This window comes from Eptatretus burgeri, chromosome 2 (genome assembly GCF_056783735.1).
Source record: "Eptatretus burgeri isolate ZD-2024b chromosome 2, Ebu_testis_v1, whole genome shotgun sequence".
In the NCBI taxonomy this organism is placed as follows: Eukaryota; Metazoa; Chordata; class Myxini; order Myxiniformes; family Myxinidae; genus Eptatretus; species Eptatretus burgeri.
Window position 1 is genome coordinate 58,398,684 of NC_140962.1, and position 23,747 is coordinate 58,422,430.

Sequence of the window (23,747 nt, forward strand, 5' to 3'; positions counted from 1 at the left end):
TATATATATATATATATATATACACATATACATATATACATATATATATATACATATATATATATATATATATATATATATATATATATATATATATATATATATATATATATCTATTATATTGTTACGGTTGTGGAAATTCGCATTACACCATAAAGAGTCCTCAGGTGAGATATATCGGAAAGTTCATGTGTAGTTAGCCCAAACCCGTTGTATAGAGGGGTTATGTGTGATTCAGCCGGGCTGCGACGCTTTGAGTGAGCCATTTTTCTTTCTCTATTGTTATTTTCGACCATTAAGCCGCCAACAACGCAAACAGCCACTACCTTTACCATCACAACTCCATCCCGCAAACATCGCTTCACGCCATTCCCAAACGATGCCCGCCAACCACCAAACCACCACAGAAAACCCCCCACCACCTTCGCCTATATCCTCCAACATTCGACCACACCACCAGTCAAGACCAAACGTCGTGCTGTTCAGGGCCCGTTCCAGGATTGGTGCCGAACGCAGAGCCGCGAGCGTGAATGGCGGCCTTTCCGAGGGAGAAATTCGGATCAGGAAGGCCTCACGCCTCCTTTTTCTCCGTCCAATGGGCGAGCGTCGGGCGGTATGGCCTCGCCTCCAAGCGCGATGAACGTGGATTCTTTACGAGAGGAATTCAGACCAAAAGAGGTTCACGCCCCCTTTTTGTCGCACCAATGGCTGAACAGAGGTTGGCGTGGCCCCGCCTCCACTCACGTTTTGATCCTGAAATTTGCATATAGGCTCCTCCTGCAGCCTATAAAGACACGAGCATAAGGCGACTCGAAGAGTTCGCGCAGTTGAGTTGCAGGCGGCTGGTCGGGGCAAGTGAAGAGTTCAAGTTCGAGTCAAGTGAAGACGGTGGTCGGCAACGAGGTTGCGGTGTGGGGGTCGCTCGTCTCGTCGCGGGGTCCAAGCCAGCCAGCCATTCCCCTCTCCCTGAGTACCAGCAATTTCCCCCCCTCCCCCATCCGCGCTGAGACAGTGCCGGGGGGCCCCGTTCCTCCCCCACCCTAAACGTGGTGCCAACAAAACTGCTTGTGCGGAGCACGCCGGAGAGGGCTCGCCGACCACGCCAGGGGCACGGAGTCGGGGCGCAGCAGTGCGAACATTGCGGCTTGCCGCCATCGAGTCACGAGGATGCGGGTAAGACCTTCTCGGTCTCGTGGACCTGGCCGCTCCTCCAGGATCCACGGACCTGTCTGCCTCCTTGCCTGTGAGGGTGGCTTTCTTTCCTTTGCTTTTTGTACGAGTGATGTGGCGCTGAGTCCCGACAAGTAGAACTGTACAAGTGTTGTAAATAATTGCCCTTTTATTCGGTCGTATTGCATTTGCTTTTGTTGCATCTTGTCTTGACTGTAATATACGTGCCTTCCGTGTTTCCATAATAAATGTGCATTGCTTGTTGAACTGTTTCCCACTTTGCTTCGTCTCCTTCCTTTTATTGAATCTCCATCTTGCATCACGTAAGGGATTCGTAGTGGGTTTCAACATCCCGGTAATTAATCGGAACCGTCAAGGCCGACGATAACTCTGCTCGGTTATCCCTGTAATACAGAACGAACCGCTGAAGCGGTTCGTGTCCGGAGTCGGCCTGTGGCGTGGTACAACTCCTCGGTACGCTACTCACGCGAGTACTTAGGTAAATCGACCATTCGGAGATCGGACGCTATTTCGCGCGGGTAGAATGCTGACTGAGTTGTGGTGAGGTAAAACCCCCACCCGTGACTGGCTCTGGGCGGTAGTTCCCGGAGGGTCATGACTGAATTGTCCGTTCAGGTGGGCGAGGCGGCCGCTTTTGGCTACACGCGGTCGATCGCATGCCGGCGGGCACGAATTCGCAACACTGGTGTCAGCGAGCAGGAAACAAACTCTCCCGTCTCCAACTAAATTTACGGGAATCGGTTCAGGGATGAGTGGAGCGACCCCCGATTCCCTCCAAATTACGAGCAATTTAAATTAAATCGCTTACGTGAAATAAGATGGCATTTCAAGGCGAGCGGGTGCCGGGGGTAGAAATGTATATGTCTTTTAATGTAGAATCCATGGCCCGGGACGGTACTTGTAATCACAATCCGTGGGGAAGCTCGACCCAATATTCTGAGCATGACTCTGCCGGCAAACTGAGTCGCATAATGGCGGCGCGATCGCACCTCAGCGCAGCATGGAGTGAGCGGCTACTTATGGCGCGGCGAATGGCGCGACACGAGGCGAGCGCTCCCAACAACCGTTTCAAACCACGTGGGCATGGCAGGTGAGGTCAAGCGTGCCTACGCCGGACATTGGCGGGCTTTGGTAAGAATTGAAGGAAGAATGGAGGACCGAGCTCGAAAAAGAAAAACAGAAACACGAGCTGGAAGTAAAACAATTAAAGAAAGAACTATTGGAGAAGTCAAGACAGGCCAAGGAACTAGAGGGAAAAGTGGGGGAAATAGAATTGAGGATCCATAAGTGGGAACAAGGAACGAGCGAGGTAAGCAAGAGAATGGAGGAGGAGTGAATTGGTAATTCCCGGGATAAAGAGGACTTGGAAGAAGAATGGAAAAAAAGCTGGAAAAAGAAAAAGGTGAACATGACTTGGAATTAAAAAAACCCAAGGAAGATGTAAGATCAGGGAAAAAGATAATAGAGATCCGAGAAGGGACGTTAAAATTGAGAGAGGAATGGCTAGAAAGAGGAAAGGAATACGGGAAGAAAATGGACGAAATGAAGAGGGAAGACTGGGAAAGTTGTGTGGAAAGGAGGAAAGAAGCATGCAAATTGAGAGAGGAATTATGGGAAAAAGCTTCTGACATACTGAAACACGAAACCAAAGAGAGAGGATTACAAAACGAACTAAGGATGTGAAAAGAGGAAAGGAATAGAGCGGAAAATGAAAAGTTGAGGAAACACTGTACAGATCAAACAGTTGGAAGCCAAAGGAAGGTTGGAGTGTGCGGAGATGAGAAAGGAAGTAGAAAAGAAAGCTTCGGAGTTGCAGAAGCACCAAAACAAAGAGACGGAATTACAAAACGAGTTGAGGATGGTGAGAGAAGAAAGAACAAGGACGGAGAATGAAACGTTAAAGAACCACACTGCACAGATTGAGCAGCTGGAAGTGAAGGAAACCACTAGATTGCAGAATGAAGAACAAGAAAGAGAGTGGAGTGAGAAACAAAAAGAAGAACGAATGAGACAGGAGAAGGAAATTGGTCAATTGAAAGAAATAACAAGATTGCAGAGTGAGGAACAAGAGAGACAATGGGATAGAAAACAAAAAGAACATGAAGCTGAGGTTGACCAATTGAAAGAAAAGGTGAGGCTGGAGTGTGAGGAGATAGACAAAGAACAGCGAATGAAATACAAAATGGAGATGAACCAAATGAAGAAAACCACGAAACTGGAGAAGGAAAGACAGGAGAGGAAACAAGGAAGAGTAGTGAGAGAACAGCAAATGAAACACAAAAGGGAGATTAACCAAATGAAGCAAACAACGAAACTGGAGAAGGAAGGACAGGAGAGGAAACAAGGAAGAGTGGAGAGAGAACAGCAAATGAAACACAGGAAGGAAATGAGCCAATTAAAAGAAACGATGAGATTGGAGAATGAAGAGCAGGAGAAACTGTGGGGTGGAAAACAAGAACAATGTGAGTTTGAAATTGAACAACTAAAACGGGGAGCAAGATTGGAGTCCACGGAGATTGAAAAACTCCAGAGGGAGAAAGAACTCAGGAAGTTCCGAGAGGAGGAACGACTCAGAAGGAGCCAGGAAGTAGAACAACGCAATAAGGTGGGATGTGTGACAGCACCACAAGGAGCAATGTCGGTGGTGCAGGAATTAATCGACACCACTCGTCGGATGAAGGAACAGTTAGGACCAACCCTAATAAAGGAGACACAAATAAAAATGGAGAAGAGGGAAGCAACAGTGACAAAGAAGGAAGTAGAAGTATTGCCAGAGACACGGGAGATAGACCGAGTCGAGAATGAATTAAATAAAACGAAGGAGGAAACAGAGACGAGGATCCAGGAAGAAACTAATAGACACGAAGAGGCAACAGAAATAAAATGTATAGAGACTCAGGAGATATAAAAAATAGAGGAGAGACTGCACGATAAAGACGGGGTTAAAGGAACAGAACACACACACGGAGTTCGCAAGGCTTAATGGGGGTGAGCTGGCGGACTGTTTTGTGGCCCGGTGCAAGCAGCTGGATGGCCTCCTTCGGGAACGGAGGGAGATGCTATTCTCCCTTGAAGCTGATCACGACCAGGTGGGTTCGGTCGTATCAAGCGAGTTCGAGGGGGCGAGTGCTGCGAACGGGTGCACGAGCAGCTTGGGGGTATAGAGACCCCGGGACCCCTAGTGGTGACACAAACCCCCAGTGTGATTGTCCCGGTGTGTGTGGTGAAAGGTGTGAAAGACGCCGTGTGTGAGGAAAATGGTGTGCAAGGTTGCGAGTGAGCCGAGGTGCGTGCTTCCCAGCACGCCGTGTGTGGATGAGGCACCGTGTGTGAATGTCACCGCGTGTGCGAGTGAACGGCCGAGTGCGAGGGGGACCGTGTGTGTGAGAGAGCGGTATGCAAGGGAATTGACGGTCGGCATGAGGGAGCACGCAGCCGCATTTCCGAGAGTGAGTGTAATGGTGAGGTGTGTGAGTCTCGTGACACGCGGGAGTTTGAGCGCGTGGAGGGAATGGAGACGACAACAGCAACAGAGGGACAAGAGCCGAGTAGCGGCCGTAGTTGCATTCGGGGCCGCGCCAGGTTTACCCAGCAGCGAGCGCGAGGTTCGGGCCGTGTGCGCGCCTGCGGGAGTGAAACCCGGTCCGGAAACGCCAGCGGTGGATGTTGCCGATCCCGCGGACGGACAAAGGTTAGGCAGGATCACGGATTTGGACTGGATGGGTTCTCCACACGGGCGGGTGTGTGAAGCTCCAACAGGTAGAGCACATGCGTTCGCGTGGGGAACCCCTCGAAATGCGAGGCTTGTGTTTTTTCTTGATGCGCCAGGTGACGTCATGGCTGCATGTATGGTTGGAATCCGGCAGGAGGGTGAATCCCTGCCGGATGGTGCCGTTAAAGAGGGACGAGGTGTGTGAACAGCTGCCATGACGTCACGGGCAAAGAGCGCAGGTTGCGAGTTGCAGCGCTGGTGCTGCGCATGTGAAAAAAAAGTTGAGAAAAGCAAGCCTCGCTTTCGGGTGAACAGGATTCCCGGGCAAGGGGTGGAAGATCCCCTTGATTTGGGTGCAGGATGACACTAGTTAGGGGGAATGGTTAGTGATAGACCAGCTTCATGGGGCAGGGGTAAGTCCTCATGAGGCACGTGGAATGGATTAGGTAGAGGAATTTAGATGAGATTTAGGTTAGGAAATTGATTTTTGGGATTTTGAGAACAGTGACGACTTTGAGTGTGTAAAGGGGACGTAGCTTCGCTACTTAGGTTAAAAGGAACGTGCTGTATGGTAAAGGGTGACGTGGGAGCACGAGTTAGTTAGGGGATGTAGTGAGCAGGATGGCAGGATTCAGCGATGGAATGCGAGTTGAAGAGCGGAAATGTACTTGTTGGGTGAGTGAGGCCGGCAGGTCTGTGTGCATGGAGTGATTGTGGAATGCATGGTGTGATGGGTGATTGGGGGGAAGGAGTGATTCCCACCCAAGGGACCCCGAGGTCAGGATAAAGTGAGTTAGTGGGTTAGTTAAATTGACAAAATGGAAGTCATTTTGCTGGTAGTGTGAGTGTAGGCTCGAAACCTGTTTTGGAGGGGTACAGGAGCCCTGTTGACGGGCTGGGAGCGTGGCTGTGAAAGGTGAGTATCGCTGAGTGGGTACCCCGGGCACCGCGCTAGTCGGCCGCGGTAGGCCAAGGGCCCATGGGGGGCCGGGATAGTGTAGTGGGCAAGGGTGCGCCCGCATGATGCGGGGGCCCCGGGCGCCATTAGCCGCGTGGGCAGTGTCGTGGGCACAGGTGACCCTCGGAAAGGGGCCCGGGAAGCCAGCCTGCCACGTGAGCGTTTCAGGGAAGTCGCCATATAGGGCACTCCCCGGTGTTTCGGGAGCTGGTAGGCTCGGAGGCAGTGTAGTGCCCGGGGGTGCCATAGCTGGAGAATCGGCAGAGGGTAGTGCCTGCCAAGGGAGCCACGCGTCCCAGCCATGAGACCGTGTGAGGGCACGGAAGGAAAATTGGGGGGCGAGGCCCGAAATTTGCGAGGACACCAACACATGCGACGGGAATCTGGGTTGATAAAACCAATAGTTTAAGCGAGAGGCGCTTGTTGAAAGCCCCGGGGTCATTTAAAGGTTAATGGATAGGGTAGATTAGGAAGTGTACCCCTCCGCACCATCCATCCCTTCGCTCTCGTTGTGGGCCGCTGGACCCACTTTGGGTAAAGATCGCTGAACTCTGAGGAGTTTGAAAAAAAAAGTTGGGGCTAAATTGGGTTTGGACAAATTAAGTGGGTGGGTATGGATAGAGACAGGCAAAGGCGATAGGTTGGGAGGGAGACGGGTAGGTAGGTCCGAGCCCACCTTCTGAGTGGCCAGCACCACCGCACTCCCTCCACCAACCTCCACTGAAAGGCAAAGGCTGGCCAACTTCATCGGCTGGCTGTTTTTACTTCAAGGCATGTGCCGGTCAGCTTCACTGCTGGCTGTTTTTGCTGCAAGGCCTGTGCCGGTCGATTGTCTGCCGGCTGTTTTTACTACAATGCCTGTGCCGGACAGCTTCACTGCCGGCTGCGTTTGCTACAGCGGCCTTGTTTTGCTGTGCCTTGCCTGTCCACCTTTGCCATGCCATGCCTACTGCCCACGTCATCTTTTGCCCCCGTTCTGTTTTGATTTGCCCCCCCCCCCCCGTTCCTTGCCATGTATGCCAGCATTGTCGCGTAGTTTGCAAGGACTGCCCTGTTGGCAGCAACAACACGGGCCTGCAGTGGCGGCCCGTGCACCATGTTTGCATTCATCCATCCGTTGTGTTCATTGCGTGTGCCACTTGGGCTGGCACAGAGACTGCGTTGCGCAGCTCAAGATCCGTTGTGTTCATTGTGTGTGCCACTTGAGCTGGTACGGAGACTGTGTTCGTGCAGCCCATGCACCGTTGTGGTTCACTGTGTTCATTTCAAAAGGGGGAGGCCTTGGACTGCGTGTGAGCAGCCGGCCACGTTCCCTGTCACCTGCATTGCCTGAGCCAGAGACTGCATGCGAGCAGCCTGACTCCCTGCTAACTGCTTTTCTCTTTGCAGAGTCCATTGATCCTGGGCCATGGTTTAGTGTAAAATTTGTAAGGTTAAGGTGTGATGTACTGTAAATATGAGTGCGCCCCCGGCATGTATGTCTTAGCGCCGGCAATTTATTTAAGTCGTCTGGATGAGTGGGTTTGTTTAGTAAGTTACTTAGCCCTCAGGTTATTTATTTTGCGGACATGAATACACTAAATGTCACACTCAGGGATCCGAAGGTAAAACGTCCAAAAAAAAAAACATGGCTCACCGCTACGACCCCTCAACCACCAGTTCATAACTCACCCCTATGAATGCTACAACCACTGTCACCACCAAAAACACCCACCACTGCCCTGTAAAGATGCCAGGGAACAATGGACGCCACGTACCACTGCAGATGCTTATGCTTGGGACGTTCTGGTGTGTAGTTTGAAGCGCAAGTGTGCGCTAGAATCCATTTGACATTGCATGGATAGCCCTTGTGCTCCGCTCAATAATGGCCCCCATTTGGTGTCCAGCGCATGTTTGTGGCAGAAAACGCCACCAGAAACCCTCACACCATGTTATCCTCAGAACTCCGTCGCGTGAATGAGACAATTTCCGGTGCAGAGTCCTCGCATGGATGGGGCCAACACTTGGGGAAGCATCCGTGCACCAATGTGGAAGCTTGAAAACTCCGACTGTCCATCCTGATCCACCTTTAGGCTCCTCCCTCACTAAACAACTATAAGACACCCTGCGAGGGGGAGGGAAAGACAGACATGCTTTTGGCTTGGTCGGCGGTAAGGAACAGAAGACGGACATGAACAGGTGGACAGAGCTCGAGGAACAGAGCAGGCATAGTGGAGCGTTGGGTAGGCGAGCAATTCAGGCGCCATGCTGAGCGCTTTCATTCGGGCTAAGCTGAAACACATTTACATGTACAGACTTCCTCACACATCATTTGGAATATCTCCTTACACATTCTGTCTCATTTTCAGTCTCGTCTGCTGTGGATGCAAAAGAGAAATTGGGAGGGCAAATCCCAACAACCGTTCTTTTCAGAACGACCCTACAGACACGCACCTATTTCCATTTTTCTTCTCTGCACCTCATCTGCATTTCACTGCAACTCATCGCACCCCTCATTTTGCACCTCCTCTGACCACGCACCTGAGACACTCAGTTTTCCTCCCCTCGTCCTTCTCCTAAGTGACTAGGAAGCGTGGGCCCATCGGCCACGCCAGGTACAACAGAGGTCACAAACACCGTCTTTCCTCATCTCTCTTTGCTCTCTAACTTTCCTCAGGGTAGGTTTCTGATTGTGCCCGTCTTCGTACGAGTTAAGATTGTATAAGTTCTGAATATCGGTATATGTCTGCACTGTATCTTTTTTTCTTTTGTAAATATTTGCATTTCTCTTGTTATAAATAAACCTGCCTTTTATGAATGTACCCAGCTCGTCACGTCTTTTCCATATTGGTCCAGCATAGTCCTCACACAGTTTAGCCAGGAAGTTCTGCCCCACGTAATTTGTTCTTGTTAGCCAGTGTATACTCGCAGCTCCACTCGGCTGCAACTGATCCGGTGAGTTTAATTAGAGTACGCATCGAGGGAACGAGATCCCCCCCCCCTTCCCCATGCCCTTGATGTGGCCATCCACATGCAAGGTAGTGGAATCCTGCCGGATTGACAGTACCAATTGACGCTCATGGTTGCTTAACAACCCACAGTTATTCGTGTCCATTGGCCTCAGGACCGGGTGTTCAAAAATAATAAACCTAGTGCGTTGCCTATCTAAACGAGCAGACTCGTACGGATATCCTTATGCTACATTTCCGGAATTGAAACTGAACATAAACACGTGGGTTATTGTTGCGAATCTGGAAGCCGTGAGCTTCTACAATTATGACTTCTACAATTAAAACAGGCGCCATCACACACACACACACACACACACACACACACACACACACACACACACACACACACACACACACACACACACACACACACACACACACACACACACACGGAAGATTAGATATAGCCCAGAGAGAAAGAGAGCAGATGAGGATAAACGGCCTCCCAATACCTGGCGCAGTCGACACACTAACGCAACCCAGAATGCTTAGGGTGAGGAAGGTGGGAGGAATACTGGTGGTGTCTCAGGTGTGGGGGTGGTGCGGTGTCGTGCCAGAGGAAAATGGGATTGCGAGTCAGTAATGATACTCTTTGTGCATCCAAAGAAGAGAGGATAGAGAGGTGGATAGAGAGAGAGGAGAGAACAGGCGATCGGAGAAAGATCCCCAACCTATCCATGTATAGGTCTGTTTGTGTAGCGTGTACCTCCGTGGGACGCTCCGTCTGAGCGTTCCCACCTCAAGATGTGGCGCATTATCTCCTGCTTAATCACTTTGTCGGGGCTCGTGGCAACGCGCACTCCGCACTGAACCTTCCGCCACCCCCGTGCAGCCAGATGGACATCAGCATGATAAGGAGTCTTGGCAGTCACCCTGGATCATGCTCTCAAGAAGAAGCATGTCCTGGCAATCGCACACCAATAATGAGACAGAGAGCGAAGAGCCAGCAAAGGGGAGGCAGCGAAGAAGAGGAAACGAAGTGAGAGAGCTAACAGCTCCACGCTCCCCCTTTTATAATCCCCGGGCGAAGGGTGAAATGATAACCCAAAGCGACGTGCTATGACCCGAATCTTGCTCCTCCATTGGGCCACAGCGGCCCTAGCCAAGCCCTGCCAGGCTCCCGGACCGGAAACTGTCTCAGTTGCCCATCTGCTTTGGCATGGGTCGAAGCTGCTGACTCACCATAGGGTGTGCTCCCTGAGCCAGCACCACAGCCCTGAACGTGCTCCGAGTGCAGTCTGAATGTGGAATAGCAACTGACTTTCCCTGCCACTCACTGGGGCCCCCTCTCATGAGCCAAAATGCATCACTGGGCCCCATACCAAACTCCCAGATCGCCCTTCTTGTGACCCTCCTCGCTGCCCCTGTCTTGCCATGGTCTGGCGACTGGATGAGGATTGTATCAATTCAGCATGCTCACCCGGGACGACCCGACGAGATGCAGTCAAGCTATTCATGTCTGTTGCTTGGACCAGCATCACACGGTGCCGAGGATAGCCCCAGTCGTGCAGTACTCCTCTCTTTCGCGTGGCGAATTGTAGCAATGCAGAGGTACGAGGACGTGTGGGAATATTTTTCTGTATGCGGGAGGCATTTGCAGTCAAAGAGGTGAGGTTTGGTGAGCGAGGTGTGAAGTAAAGTGTGGTGCCGGTTGGGAATTGGCACACAGATTTGAACGAAATAATGACACACAATGCCCATGTGCAGGTTGTGTTGTGTGTGGTGGAAGGAGTGTGGTGGTTCCGAACCATAGGAGGAATCGTGGTTTGCTTATTAATTATCAATCGCATATTGAATGGCGTGTGTGCTTGCTTGCTTGTTTTGTACCATGGCTAAAAGGAAAGGGTTGGAGTGTAAATCAGAATATGACATAGAGATAGTTAATAAACCTAACTATGACTATGAGACCCATGCAATGAATTTTGTCCCGTTAACCCACGAGTCATGAGAAGAGGTCGAACCGCACAAAGACGAACTAAATAACTGTCTGGAAAGCACAGTATGGGTGGCATTGCCTTCGAGGCATGCAGTTTTGTAGAACCGTAACAATGTATATATATATATATATATATATATATATATATATATATATATATATATATATATATATATATATATATATATATGTATATGTATGTATGTATAGTAAATTGGATGAAAATTGGTAATTCGTGAACGTGACCTTTTGATTGACCTATTGACCTCAATGCTTCTAGCTTGTCACGACCTCTACCAGGTGGTTAAGTTTTGTGAATATCGGAGTAAACATGTGACCTGTAGGTGATTGACATCCTAACAAATAGACAGACAAACAAAATAACAGACCAGACCAACCAATATACTTCACTTGTGAATCTTTGATTTCACAAGTAATAAAATAAAATAAAATAAAGAAAAGAAAAGAAAAGAACAGCAATTGAGAAAAACGATAATACAGTACCCCAATCTTGATTGCACACAGTTAATGGCTACTTCACCTGAAGCAACATATTTAAATCACATCACCATTGCTTGCACCATGAAAAGTGAAGATTTTGCCAGAAGTTGTTTGACATTGTGAGAAAGTACTCATTACAGCTTACTTAGTTGTACTATTACACAAGATTCAAATCAAATGATGACGACAATTGTGATAAATAAACTGGACATAATTTGACGTCGTGACATTGACCGATATGCCTCCACCCACATTAAGTCTTTGCTTACTCCAACTTTGACCTAAAAATCTAATTTGTACATATATAAATATCATGGTACATGTACTTATTTTAGTCCAAGTCCCTACCTCAAGAACTTTTTTTTACCTGACATAACTTCTGACCTATGACCTCTTGACCCCATAATCTAATCAGTTAATCTTTACATCATTATACATACTTGTACCAAGTTTGACTTGGATCCTTCATCAGTTCTTAAGTTATCACGAAAAACCGATCATGAACACATGGACAGATGGACAACCCGGAAACATAATGTCTTCAGTGACCTCGTCAGTGGAGGCATGAAAAACAACAACTTGCATATCCTTTTTAGGAATACAGTTCTGGAAATTTTCCTTCCAAAATACATCAAAGTGCATTGTAATAGAAAAGAAAAAGCTGATATTATTTTGAACAAATGCATCCCATGAACGACTAAGTTTTGTCATAATCCATCCACAACTTTTTGAGATATCTTGCTATATATCGTTTTTGGCCCAATTTCTCAATGGGGAAGAATCACTTTTTTAAAAATTAAAAAAATTCTTATCCATATCTGGATTCGGATCTTCACCAAAATACAATTTATTTGTCCTGGTCACACACCCAACCTGTCCACCAAGTTTTGTTTGAATCCATCCACAACTTTTTGAGATATCCTGCTCATAGACAGAAAAACAGACAAACAAACAAATAAACCACATGTGACTTCTTTAAGGTCACACTGAGGTGAACAGAGCTGCTATCCACCAGGAGCGAATCCTTGAGGAATATCTGACTACGAGAGATTCCGATGAGAATCGTTCTACAGAGTAACCATGAAAAATATGCTTTTGCCTCATAACGTCACCAAATGACGTCATAATGTCTCAAGCTTGTCATATCTAGAAAGCACTCATTGAGGTGTTCAATTTGAGGTACTACACGATATGGTTCCTAAAACTTGAAAATTTGACCTTGGGGTCAAATATGTTTGACCTTCGGCGCTAACCATGAATGTCAAGGCCAATCGCCACCAAAAATTAATCAGCTGAGCGCCATACCATGAACTATATTCCCATGAAGTTTGAAGACGATCCGATCAAAATTACTCAAAAAATAAGGGTTTCGTCGACTCCCCTGATTTGCGACAAAGTGACCTTGACCTTTGACCTTGACCTTCAAAATTTTATGAGCTGAAAGGGACCTCTATAGGCCTCTGATATGCAAAGTTACAAAAATTTCCAATGATAAATGTGCTCTGCAGAATTTTTTTTACGTGATTACAGACAAACAAACAAAAAAAAACAAAAAAACATACAAGCTGACTAACATATCTTGCAAAAACTTCGTTTTGGCAAGATAATGAAATTGCTCATTGATCAAGGAATTACCATAATAACTTTGTCATATCTCCATGATCTCTGAAAAAACAAAGACCTGGAAATCAATTTGGTTCTTATAAGTCGATAGTGCTACTGTTTAATGAGTTATAGCACTTAGTTTGGTCATGATCATAACTTGGAAGTCAATCGGACTTGAAATGGCGTTTTTAATCGCAATTTGAAAGTTTTGACCCGACCCCCCTGACATTCGACCCCCGACCGCGAAGAAGGGTGTTGGTGTGACACCCCAATGCGACATATGGTTGGATGCAGTATTGGAAGATGCACATTTTGGATTTGGTTTGAAGTCGATATGACCATTTTAGTGGACGTTATTGCGAAAATAAGAATTTCGGTTTTTCGGTGACCTTGACCTTTGACCTAGATTCACCAAAAACGACAAGTGTCTAAGTTGGACCATGGCCGATGTCTGTAGCCATGGTCGCTGAAACGGTATGGCTGCTCCAGGGTAAACAAACAGACAGACACACACACACAGAATGACACACACAACCGACCAACATAATTGCCGAAATCCGAAGGATTCCGGCAATTAAACAACCAGACAGGGATGAAAATATAACCTCCATCCACCTTTGGTGGTAAAAGTAATGCCACTGGTTTGAAAGTTCTTGAGTGAAACAAATACACTTCTGAATTCATTCAAAAGGACATTTTCTGATTTATCACAATACACTGGCAATGTAAGATGTTTGAAGGAATAAAGTTCAGAGCATGATACACACCTACAGTATAATGGCTGATGTCTATGATTCTACCCACGGTAGCCTCGCGAAAACCTCCATGTGCAGCCTTCACTTGCACTGTGGCTCCAGGCTAAAAAAAAGATATTCAAAAAATTACAGCTTCCAAAATTGTGCACCCAGGTATTAAATACAAGCTGCAACACTTCATGATATGAGGCCCGGCGAGGAGTGATGCAAGCGACATTTTTTTAATGATATGATGATGATAGGCTCGGATGATAGGGGAAGGGTTAAAATAGTGCTATATGGCATTAACTCCAAAATGGCCGATGTGGCCCTTACATTACTCCTCCTCGTGGCGCCTCATATGTAACACGCCATTAGTAATTATTCCAATTTCAATATTTATCTATGGTTCTGAGATGTTATGAGTTGTCATACACTCTTCCACAACCCTCCTCTCCATTCATATTTGCACAATCACTGATTAGCAACCCTGGAGCCTCATACATCACTACAATCTCCAGTATCAAACCTTCTACAGACTTCTGCATTCACTTCAAAACTGCACCAACTTACCACTAATGATCCTTCGATAAATTCATCTGAAATAACATCCGATGATAAGTCATCCTTGAACACAACCTGGAAAATGGATAAATAGACAAAAGTTAGAGTCCTCTATTGCCAATAATACCAAGTTTTTATAAACCCACTTGGGTCAGGTCATCCTCTCTTCAAGAGAAAGTGTTGCTTTCACTCACGAGGAAACTGTTCAGAAGAGTACGGTACAACAGAAAACTCACCTTCACCTTGAGTGCCTGGACAACATGTTGCACTGTAGCTTCACAAAATGCACCACGGTACTTCGCACTGACTGCGGTACCCACGGTGAGGTATGCTGGTTCAGCAGTAGATGGCTGTGAACAAAAATGTTAACTTTCAATAGACATGTAGAAAATGTAGCTCATGAGGATGTTTAAGCATAAATTCTCAAGATAACATTTCATCCAAGCTCGCATTCGTTTGGTCATCCCTTCAAGGCACTCGCCTCGGCCGTCCCTTCAAGGCTCTCGCTTTTGGCAATTTAAGCCTTTGCATGATTGTAAACAACGAGAATAATCTAATAATCACCATATAAACCACGTCCAGGACAATCTATTTATTACATATGTACAGGGAGTTGAGGTGGGATAAATTGAGCAAATAAAATTGACAAAAGCAAGAGATTAGGTGTGGGAAAAGGGTGGTAGGTAAGGGAAAAAACAAATTTAAAATTACCAGAAGATTTGAGGCGCATCACTGCTATGGCAACATTTTCCATAATACAAGATATCACATTCAATCAATGCATTACCAGGTTTTTCCAAAGTCTTTTCAATAAACAAAATTCATTTCAATAAACAGTTTTCAATAAACAGTTCATTTCAAAACAACGGGGAGAACCCAACTGGGAACATGTGATATTCAAAATCAGTTGGTTGGGGATGAATGCAATTCCTTCAAAATCAATCCTCATGGAATACTTAAAATAAGACAATGTCAAGAATTTCTTTGCCAACAGAGAATGAACAAGTCAGCATCATGTCAATCATGATATAATTTTATACTTAAATAAACGATTTTTAAATGGGAGAAAAATAACTAGGAAACCGACTGATACCACAAAACCTGGCACGGTGCTCACTCTTTCACAAACGCATTACCTTTCCGGTGGTTTGGCGAAGCCAAATGAGGTACGTACACTTTGTCCACACCCGTCTATATATTATACAGAGACCTGACAGAAATAAATAGACACCATGATTTAAAAAAAAAAATTTTTATTGAACATTTGAAGTATATTTGATCAATTTTAATACATACACTAGTATTTTGTTGACGTGCCATTTGCAGATTTCAATGCTTTTACTCTTTCAGGCATAGACCTGAATTCCGAAATTTTCACTTGTGGGATTTCTGCCCAGGCTTCATGTAAACGGGTTGGCAATTCTGCCCGTGATGTTGGTTTCCTGGACTTTTTCCGCACAGCTCGATCCAGTATGGCCCAGAGGTGTTCAATGGGATTCATGTCAGGAGACTGACTTGGCCATGGAAGTCGTTTGATCCCATTTCTGTCCTGCCATTCTTTGGTCTTTTTTGCGGTGTGGCATGGAGCTCCATCTTCCATGAACAGAGTGTTGATTTTGACCATCTGACCAGTGGAGAAGACAAGGAGATGTCCATCCTCAAGGATAGAAATGTGTGTCGTAGAGTTGATGTTGTCAACACTCCACAAGCTCTGACAGACCAGTGCTCCAGATTGCTCCTCACACCATCACTGAAAAATCACCGTGTTTGACAGTTGGCTGCAATCAGTTCAACGAAAACTCTAGACTGGGAAGTCTCCAGACCCATACGTGTCGACTGTCAGAAAATTGAGCAAATTGGGACTCATGTGAAAAAAATTACAGTTTGTCAAACCTCCAAGGGTCTGTTGGCCATCTTGTCAGCCCACTTCTTTCTCCTTTGAATGTTGGCTGGTCGAGAAAGAGGTTTGCTCCAAGCTGCTCTCCAATAGTATCCCAGTTGATGAAGGCACCACATGACAGTTTTTGAGCGAAATTGGACCTCCTCTGCAACATCTGCTGCCTTGCAAAGGAGAGTTTTCTCAATGGACCGCTTGACAGCTCAAAGACACCTTTCTGAGGACCCAGATCGACCAGAACGGGAAGCTGTGGATTCCTTGCCTTCGCTGGTGAATTACGCAATCACCCGATTGACCAGAGAAAGCGGAATGCCAAGGTTCTGAGCTATCTGATGCTGGCTGATTCCACCTTCCAAATGGCCAACAATTCATCCTCTTTGAAAATCTGAAAGATTGTGTGCTCCCTGGGTTCAAGGCATAGTTATTTGTCATACAAGACCCAGGAACTCATTTCTGCAAAGAAATAGTCAAATATTAGTGCAAATCACTGAGTAAAACTGCGTTATACAGATGAAATGAAGAAATTTAAGGTGTTTATTTACTTCTGTCATGTCTCTGTATACGGCCGAGCGGAGCCACGAGTAAGCAATGACTAATTGCAGAGCCAATCAGTGGGGCAGAACTTCCCATCTATCTAGTTTTACATACCAAGTTAAGCCAATAGACGGAATGAGGCGAAACGGGCAGGATGAAAAACCATGTACAAAATCAAACGAAGCACGTATTTACAAGGCACATTAAACAATCATGAAGCACGGATGTACAGGCAAAAACAATGAAGAAAGGTATAGAATAGCAGATTCTAACCCTTAGCGTTTATTTCACCTTCTACAGTCTTACTTATTCAACTGAACACAGAACATGGCACTAGCAGAATCCTTCTGAGGAAATGTAGATAGGAAGGGAAGAAGACAAAGAGGCAGAGCAAGGCGTTGGGTTGGCCTTTTACTCACCCCGGCATGTGTCGACGGACGTGTGTTAATCCGGAAATGGGAAGAAAACGAGGAAGGAGGAGGAGTAAGTAAAACAGAAGGGTGAGAGTGCGAGTGAGACAGCGTGTGTTATGTAAGCTTTCGAGGAAATATGTGAGGTGTGAATGTAAAACCTCGCCTGGAAGGGTCAAAAGGCAAATCATCGACAGCTCTTTGGAATCATGATGCTCTTTCTGAGTCAAGGAAGACAAATTTAGAAATTAAGGGAAATAAGTGTATGACAGTTATGGAGCTATCTCCCTGCACTCGGGTCCTTGTGGCTCGTTTGCTCTCACGCCTCCTCCTCGTGCTCAACTTGTTGCTGCACTGTTCTCCCAGCATTGTCAGGCGCAGGTTGTCCTGGCACTTGGCAAATGGCAACCATGGTCACTCTTTCTCGGCACAAACAGGCAGGCAGGTTGTCTCCAGGTCCCCAGCTTGTTTCAACAACACGATCCCTGGCACATTCCAACAGCCACAAATGGTCTGGCGTTCCGCCTTTTCAGCCACCTGAGTAGGGCAGAAACTTGAAGGAGCAAAGTTTGTAGGAGGTGGAGTTCCAAGGAACAAAGGTTGTGGCATGCCCTTTGACTCGCCAGAGTGTGTCTTCATTGGTGCACTCACAAGCCAAAGCCCCCTTTACTTTCAATTATGTCAGAGTCTGACTCTTCCTCTTCAATAGATTTTCCTGCCTATAAAAACTACTGTGTGCAATCTCTTCATGTTTAAATCATGTTGGAAAAAAAAAAGTAGAAAAAAAAAACCAATCCAAAAGGAATACAGACAATCCTCTACACATCTATAGCATGAGTGCATATAACGGCCTGGCACAACCCAGATATCTTGCCAAGAGCAGCACAAGATAATTAATCATTCCCATTGGGTAATTGCTCTTGTGGGCTTTTGAGAAAAGACAAAGTCAGCAAAATGAACCAAATTAAGTGGAAGCAGATTTTTAAACTACACCATCAGTGTTTTTGCTGGTGTAAAATAAACATCTGCAAAAACATCAGCAGACTTGAGACTCGATGGCGTAATGGTTAGAGAATCCGATATAAGTCTGGGATGTTGGTGCTTCAAACCCACCCAGACTTTTAAAATGGTACATGCTGCTTCCTTGCTTAATGGTCAGCATTTAAAAGGTTCAAAAATGGACAAACAACCATAAGTTGGCAACACCAGCACATGCTTTGATTGGTTTCATGGTCTCCTGCGTTGAAGTTCCCTGAAAGGGAATATATATTATTGTTAATTATTATTATTACTATTATTATTATTATTATCCATCTAATGAGAGATCAAGTACAGTATAGACCAGTATGCATGGTGTTTTATCTTGATTGGATCACTTGATTATTTTGCAAACTATTTCACTTTTATCATCATGAATCTAAATAGAACTAGAGGGGGAGCACTCGGGAGAGTGCAAAACCTCCACCGCCAATACTGCTGGGTCACTCAAGTGAACCTTATATCTTATTCATTAAATACGATGTCAACAGTGCTGACAGTTATAGTTCTTTTCTCCAACATTTTATTTTGGGGGGGGGGGGGTTGGAAATCACAAAAAACATTTAGAAATGCAAAAAAAAGAAATCGAAATTTTGTTGAAAAAAAAGTCACAAAATTTTTTTTTTCTCTAACAATTATTTTTTTTTGGGGGGGGGGTGTTGGAAATTACTTAAAACATGTAGAAATGCAAAAAAAAAAATTCTCTAAATTTTTTCTCTAACAATTTCTTTTTTGGGGGGTGGAAATCACTTAAAACATGTAAATGCAAAAAAAATCTTTTTTGGGGGGGGGGGTAACAATTTTTGGGGGTTGGAAATCACTTAAAACATGTAGAAATGCAAAAAATATTTTTTCTCTAACAATTTTTTTTGGGGGGGGTTGGAAATCACAAAACATGTAGAAATGCAAAAAAATATTTTTTTCTCTAAATTGTTTTGGGGGGGGTAACAATTTTTTTTGGGGGGTTGGAAATCACTTAAAACATGCAGAAATGCAAAAAAAAAATTCTCTAAATTTTTTTTGGGGGGGGGGGGACCAAGTCCAAAATGTAATGGCATGATCCTTGGACCATACCTAACCCCCCCACCAAGTTTCGTTGAAATCCGTCGAGGAGTTTTTCCGTAATACTGTTCACAAACAAACAAACAAACAAACAAACAGAAAGGGGTGAAAACAGTAACCTCCATCCATCTTCGAAGATGGCGGAGGTTAATTACGGTCCAATATGAAAAGGCAATCAAATTGATACACATATACATGCACAAAAAGTGAATTTTGATCATCAGGAACATGCAGTTAGATTGAACAAGTGTCAAGAAGGAAGGGTGGAGGCAGGGTGGGATGGGTGTTGTAATATCAATACCTTCATTTTGATGTTTGGAAGTTATTTATTCACCAAATCACTTTTCTCTTCCTGTGGAGAAACACCACAATGGTTTCATCAGAAATCCCACAAACTTCCCACTAGAACACCATGTACGTACTGCATTGAATTATTCATCTCCTCATGCCATTGCCTCCGATCAAGTCTCTTAATATTGTTATGGATTTCAGAATCCGGTCTGATGAATGCATCCACACATCCAGGTGCTCAGACAGTTATTTCCTTAAATGCATGTTCAGATTAGCCCCATCCCCATGTCTAGTGGGATCTTGAATGTGATGTGTTGAGGGGGGTGGGGGATGGATCCCCTCTCTTATGGGAAGCTTTTTTTTTTCTTTGCGACAGACACGTTCACACACGTTTATTTTGTGTGCTCTGAAGCCCGCCCTCATTTTTCCTCAGCAACATTTCTTTCACGAGCTCTGAAGCCCGCCCTCATTTTTCCTCAGCAACATTTCTTTCACGAGCTCTTATGCCCGCCCTCATTTTTCCTCAGCAACATTTCTTTCACGAGCACTAAAGCTCACCCTCATTTTTCTCAGCAGCATTCTTTTGCGTGCTCCGACGCCCGCCTTTTTTGAGGGCGCATGGGCCGTCATGGTGGCCGTGTCCCGGTGGGGCGGGGTGAGCTTGGGGCGGGCGGCACCCCGTGGAGACGGCCGGGGGATATAAAAACGAGCGAGAGAAAGCGTGAGGGGCGTTCTGTGAGAAGAGACGTTCTGTGGAGAGAGATGTTCTGAAGGGAAAGAGAGACGTTCTGTGAGGAGAGACGTTCTGCGAGGAGAGGGTCTCTGCGAGGAGAGGCTTTCTGCGAGGAGAGGAGTTCTGTGAGGAGAGACATTCTGTGGAGAGAGACATTCTGAAGGGAAAGAGAGACGTTCTGGGAGGAGAGACGTTCTGGGAGGAGAGACGTTCTGCGAAGAGAGGGGTTCTGTGAGGAGACGTGTTCTGTGGAGAGAGATGTTCTGAAGGGAAAGAGAGACGTTCTGCGAGGAGAGGCGTTCTGCGAGGAGAGGCGTTCTGCGAGGAGAGGCGTTCTGCGGGGAGAGGCGTTCTGCGGGGAGAGGCGTTCTGCGGGGAGAGGCGTTCTGCGGGGCGAGGCGTTGTGCGGGGAGAGGCGTTGTGCGGGGAGAGGCGTTGTGCGGGGAGAGGCGTTGTGCGGGGAGAGGGGTTGTGCGGGAGAGGCGTTGTGCGGGGAGAGGCGTTCTGCGGGGAGAGGCGTTGTGCGGGGAGAGGCGTTGTGCGGGGAGAGGCGTTGTGCGGGGAGAGGCGTTGTGCGGGGAGAGGAGTTGTGCGGGGAGAGGCGTTGTGCGGGGAGAGGCGTTGTGCGGGGAGAGGCGTTGTGGGGGGAGAGGCGCTGTGCGGGGCGCGGCGTTGTGGGGGGAGAGGCGCTGTGCGGGGAGAGGCGTTGTGCGGGGAGAGGCGTTGTGCGGGGAGAGGCGTTGTGCGGGAGAGGCGTTGTGCGGGGAGAGGCGTTGTGCGGGGAGAGGCGTTGTGCGGGGAGAGGCGTTGTGCGGGAGAGGCGTTGTGCGGGGAGAGGCGTTGTGCGGGGAGAGGCGTTGTGCGGGGAGAGGCGTTGTGCGGGAGAGGCGTTGTGCGGGGAGAGGCGTTGTGCGGGGAGAGGCGTTGCGCGGGGAGAGGCGTTGTGCGGGGAGAGGCGTTGTGCGGGGAGAGGCGTTGTGCGGGGAGAGCCGTTGTGCGGGGAGAGGCGTTGTGCGGGGAGAGGCGTTGTGCGGGGAGAGGCGTTGTGCGGGGAGAGGCGTTGTGCGGGGAGAGGCGTTGTGCGGGGAGAGGCGTTGTGCGGGGAGAGGCGTTGTGCGGGGAGAGGCGTTGTGCGGGGAGAGGCGTTGTGCGGGGAGAGGCGGTGTGCGGGGAGAGGCGTGGTGCGGGGAGAGGCGGTGTGCGGGGAGAGGCGTTGTCCGGGGAGAGGCGTTGTGCGGGGAGAGGCGTTGTGCGGGGAGAGGAGTTGTAAGAGGAGAGGAGTTGTAAGGGGAGAGGCGTTGTAAGGGGAGAGGTGTTGTAAGGGGAGAGGGGTTCTGTGGGGAGAGGAGTTCTGTGGGGAGAGGCGTTCTGTGGGGAGAGGCGTTCTGTGGGGAGAGGCGTTCTGTGGGGAGAGGCGTTCTGTGGGGAGAGGCGTTCTGTGGGGAGAGGCGTTCTGTGGGGAGAGGCGTTCTGTGGGGAGAGGCGTTCTGTGGGGAGAGGCGTTCTGTGGGGAGAGGCGTTCTGTGGGGAGAGGCGTTCTGTGGGGAGAGGCGTTCTGTGGGGAGAGGCGTTGTGCGGGGAGAGGCGTTGTGCGGGGAGAGGCGTTGTGCGGGGAGAGAGGCGTTGTGCGGGAGAGGCGTTGTGCGGGAAGAGGAGTTGTAAGGGGAGAGGAGTTGTAAGGGGAGAGGAGTTGTAAGGGGAGAGGAGTTGTAAGGGGAGAGGTGTTGTAAGGGGAGAGGGGTTCTGTGGGGAGAGGAGTTCTGTGGGGAGAGGCGTTCTGTGGGGAGAGGCGTTCTGTGGGGAGAGGCGTTCTGTGGGGAGAGGGGGTCTGTGGGGAGAGGCGTTCTGTGGGGAGAGGCGTTCTGTGGGGAGAGGCGTTCTGTGGGGAGAGGCGTTCTGTGGGGAGAGGCGTTCTGTGGGGAGAGGCGTTCTGTGGGGAGAGGCGTTCTGTGGGGAGAGGCGTTCTGTGGGGAGAGGCGTTCTGTGGGGAGAGGCGTTCTGTGTGGAGAGGCGTTCTGTGGGGAGAGGCGTTCTGTGGGGAGAGGCGTTCTGTGGGGAGAGGCGTTCTGTGGGGAGAGGCGTTCTGTGGGGAGAGGCGTTCTGTGGGGAGAGGCGTTCTGTGGGGAGAGGCGTTCTGTGGGGAGAGGCGTTCTGTGGGGAGAGGCGTTCTGTGGGGAGAGGGGTTCTGTGTGGAGAGACGTTCTGTGGAGAGCAGGGGCGTAGCCAGAAGTCCAAAAGCGATGAGGCGAAAAGGGGTGAACCTGGTTGATGTGACGGTGCGCGTAGCGCAGTGTTGTGTGGGCCAACGGCGTGAAGCCATGATGGCGAGGGGTCTGGGGGGCGCTCAAGGCCCCCAGAAGCCAATGCATTTTTGATGCCCAGAAACCTATTCTTGGTTAATTTCAATGCTCAAAATGGGAGCTCAGATGGCCAGAGGGCTCAGGCCAGATCATATTTCAGGAAATGAGCGATGAGGCAACTGCCCCGTCTGCCTCAGCCTGGCTACGCCGGTGGAGAGAGACGTTCTGTGGAGAGAGACGTTCTGAAGGGAAAGAGATACGTTCTGTGAGGAGAGACGTTCTGAGATGTAAAAAAATGAGCGAAAGAGGGACGTTCTCTGAGGAGAAAACGTCCAGAGAGGAAAAAGCAAAGGGCGAGAGAAGCGACCAAGAAGCGGGTGTCTAACCAGCGCTGAGGAGACAATTTGCCCTTCCAGTGCTTCGGCAAGTGAGCGTGTGGTGCGTGTGTGGGTGTGGTGCAAAACCAACCACGCTCTCGGCGTTGAAACGCGCCTTTTTATAGCCCCAAGGGCAGGGGTCGCTCTGGGCTTCATCGCCCAAAATCAGCGCCCTCCCTCCTTTCACCTTTGAACCTTCACCCGCAGCTGGCTCCGCCCCGTTCGCCATTCTGATCCGATTCTGCAGTCATACGCGGCCGTGTTTGAAATCACTTTGCCGCTGTCGAGGATGCCATCGTGTTTGTTTGTGGAGATGTTGTTTGTTGGGGATGTTGTTGTTGGTGAAAAGATGGTGGCGCCGTGGAGATGCTGGAGAAGAGAAGTTCGTCTGTTTGTGGAGATTGGTGTTGAGGAAACGTTGGCGGTTGTGGAGAAGGTGGTGAGGAGATGATTGTTTAAAATAAAGATAGAAAAGAATAACACTACCTCAAAGGTTCACAGCCCGGCACACGAATAATTCCCGTAATACATCGGTGGGGAAATCTAACCTGGACACACACTTATGGACATAACTGATCTTCGGGGAACCTGAATGGTGATCTGTGAATTTCCACAACCATAACAATATCGAAACTAATAAAAGGGTGTGTGCGTGTGTTTCTGGACGCATCCAGATGGTTATGTCTGCACATTGGTGTGGATGGTGGTTATGTCCGGGTGGTGTTTTTGTCCAGATGGGAGTTTGTCTGCGGACGCATCTGGGTGGTATTTAGGTCCGGGCGGTGTTTGTCTCCGAACGTATCTGGGCAGTGTTTATGTCTGCACAGGAGTTTGTCTGCAGACGCGTCCAGAGCGGTGTATGTCTCCAGACAACTTGGTTCCAGATGCGTCCAGGCGGTATTAGTATCTGGGTG

General features: G+C 48.0%; 1 protein-coding gene across 13 annotated transcripts in view; it reads right to left on the reverse strand.

Annotated features, from left to right (window-relative positions):
• The window catches only part of ARID4B (AT-rich interaction domain 4B), a 234,781-nt gene that overhangs the window by 167,197 nt on the left and 43,837 nt on the right, over window positions 1–23,747 (reverse strand). For 7 of the 13 annotated variants that reach the window (XM_085869446.1, XM_085869450.1, XM_085869447.1 and 4 more), the window contains 4 exons: window positions 19,434–19,484; window positions 14,428–14,541; window positions 14,201–14,266; window positions 13,661–13,751 (listed from right to left, as the gene is read on the reverse strand). In XM_085869446.1, the coding sequence (XP_085725572.1) occupies window positions 13,661–13,751; window positions 14,201–14,266; window positions 14,428–14,541; window positions 19,434–19,439 (277 nt within the window). In that variant the 5' untranslated portion in view covers window positions 19,440–19,484. The remainder of the gene's footprint in view (window positions 1–13,660; window positions 13,752–14,200; window positions 14,267–14,427; window positions 14,542–19,433; window positions 19,485–23,747) is intronic. The other 6 variants (XM_085869443.1, XM_085869444.1, XM_085869441.1 and 3 more) reach the window with 1 other exon arrangement.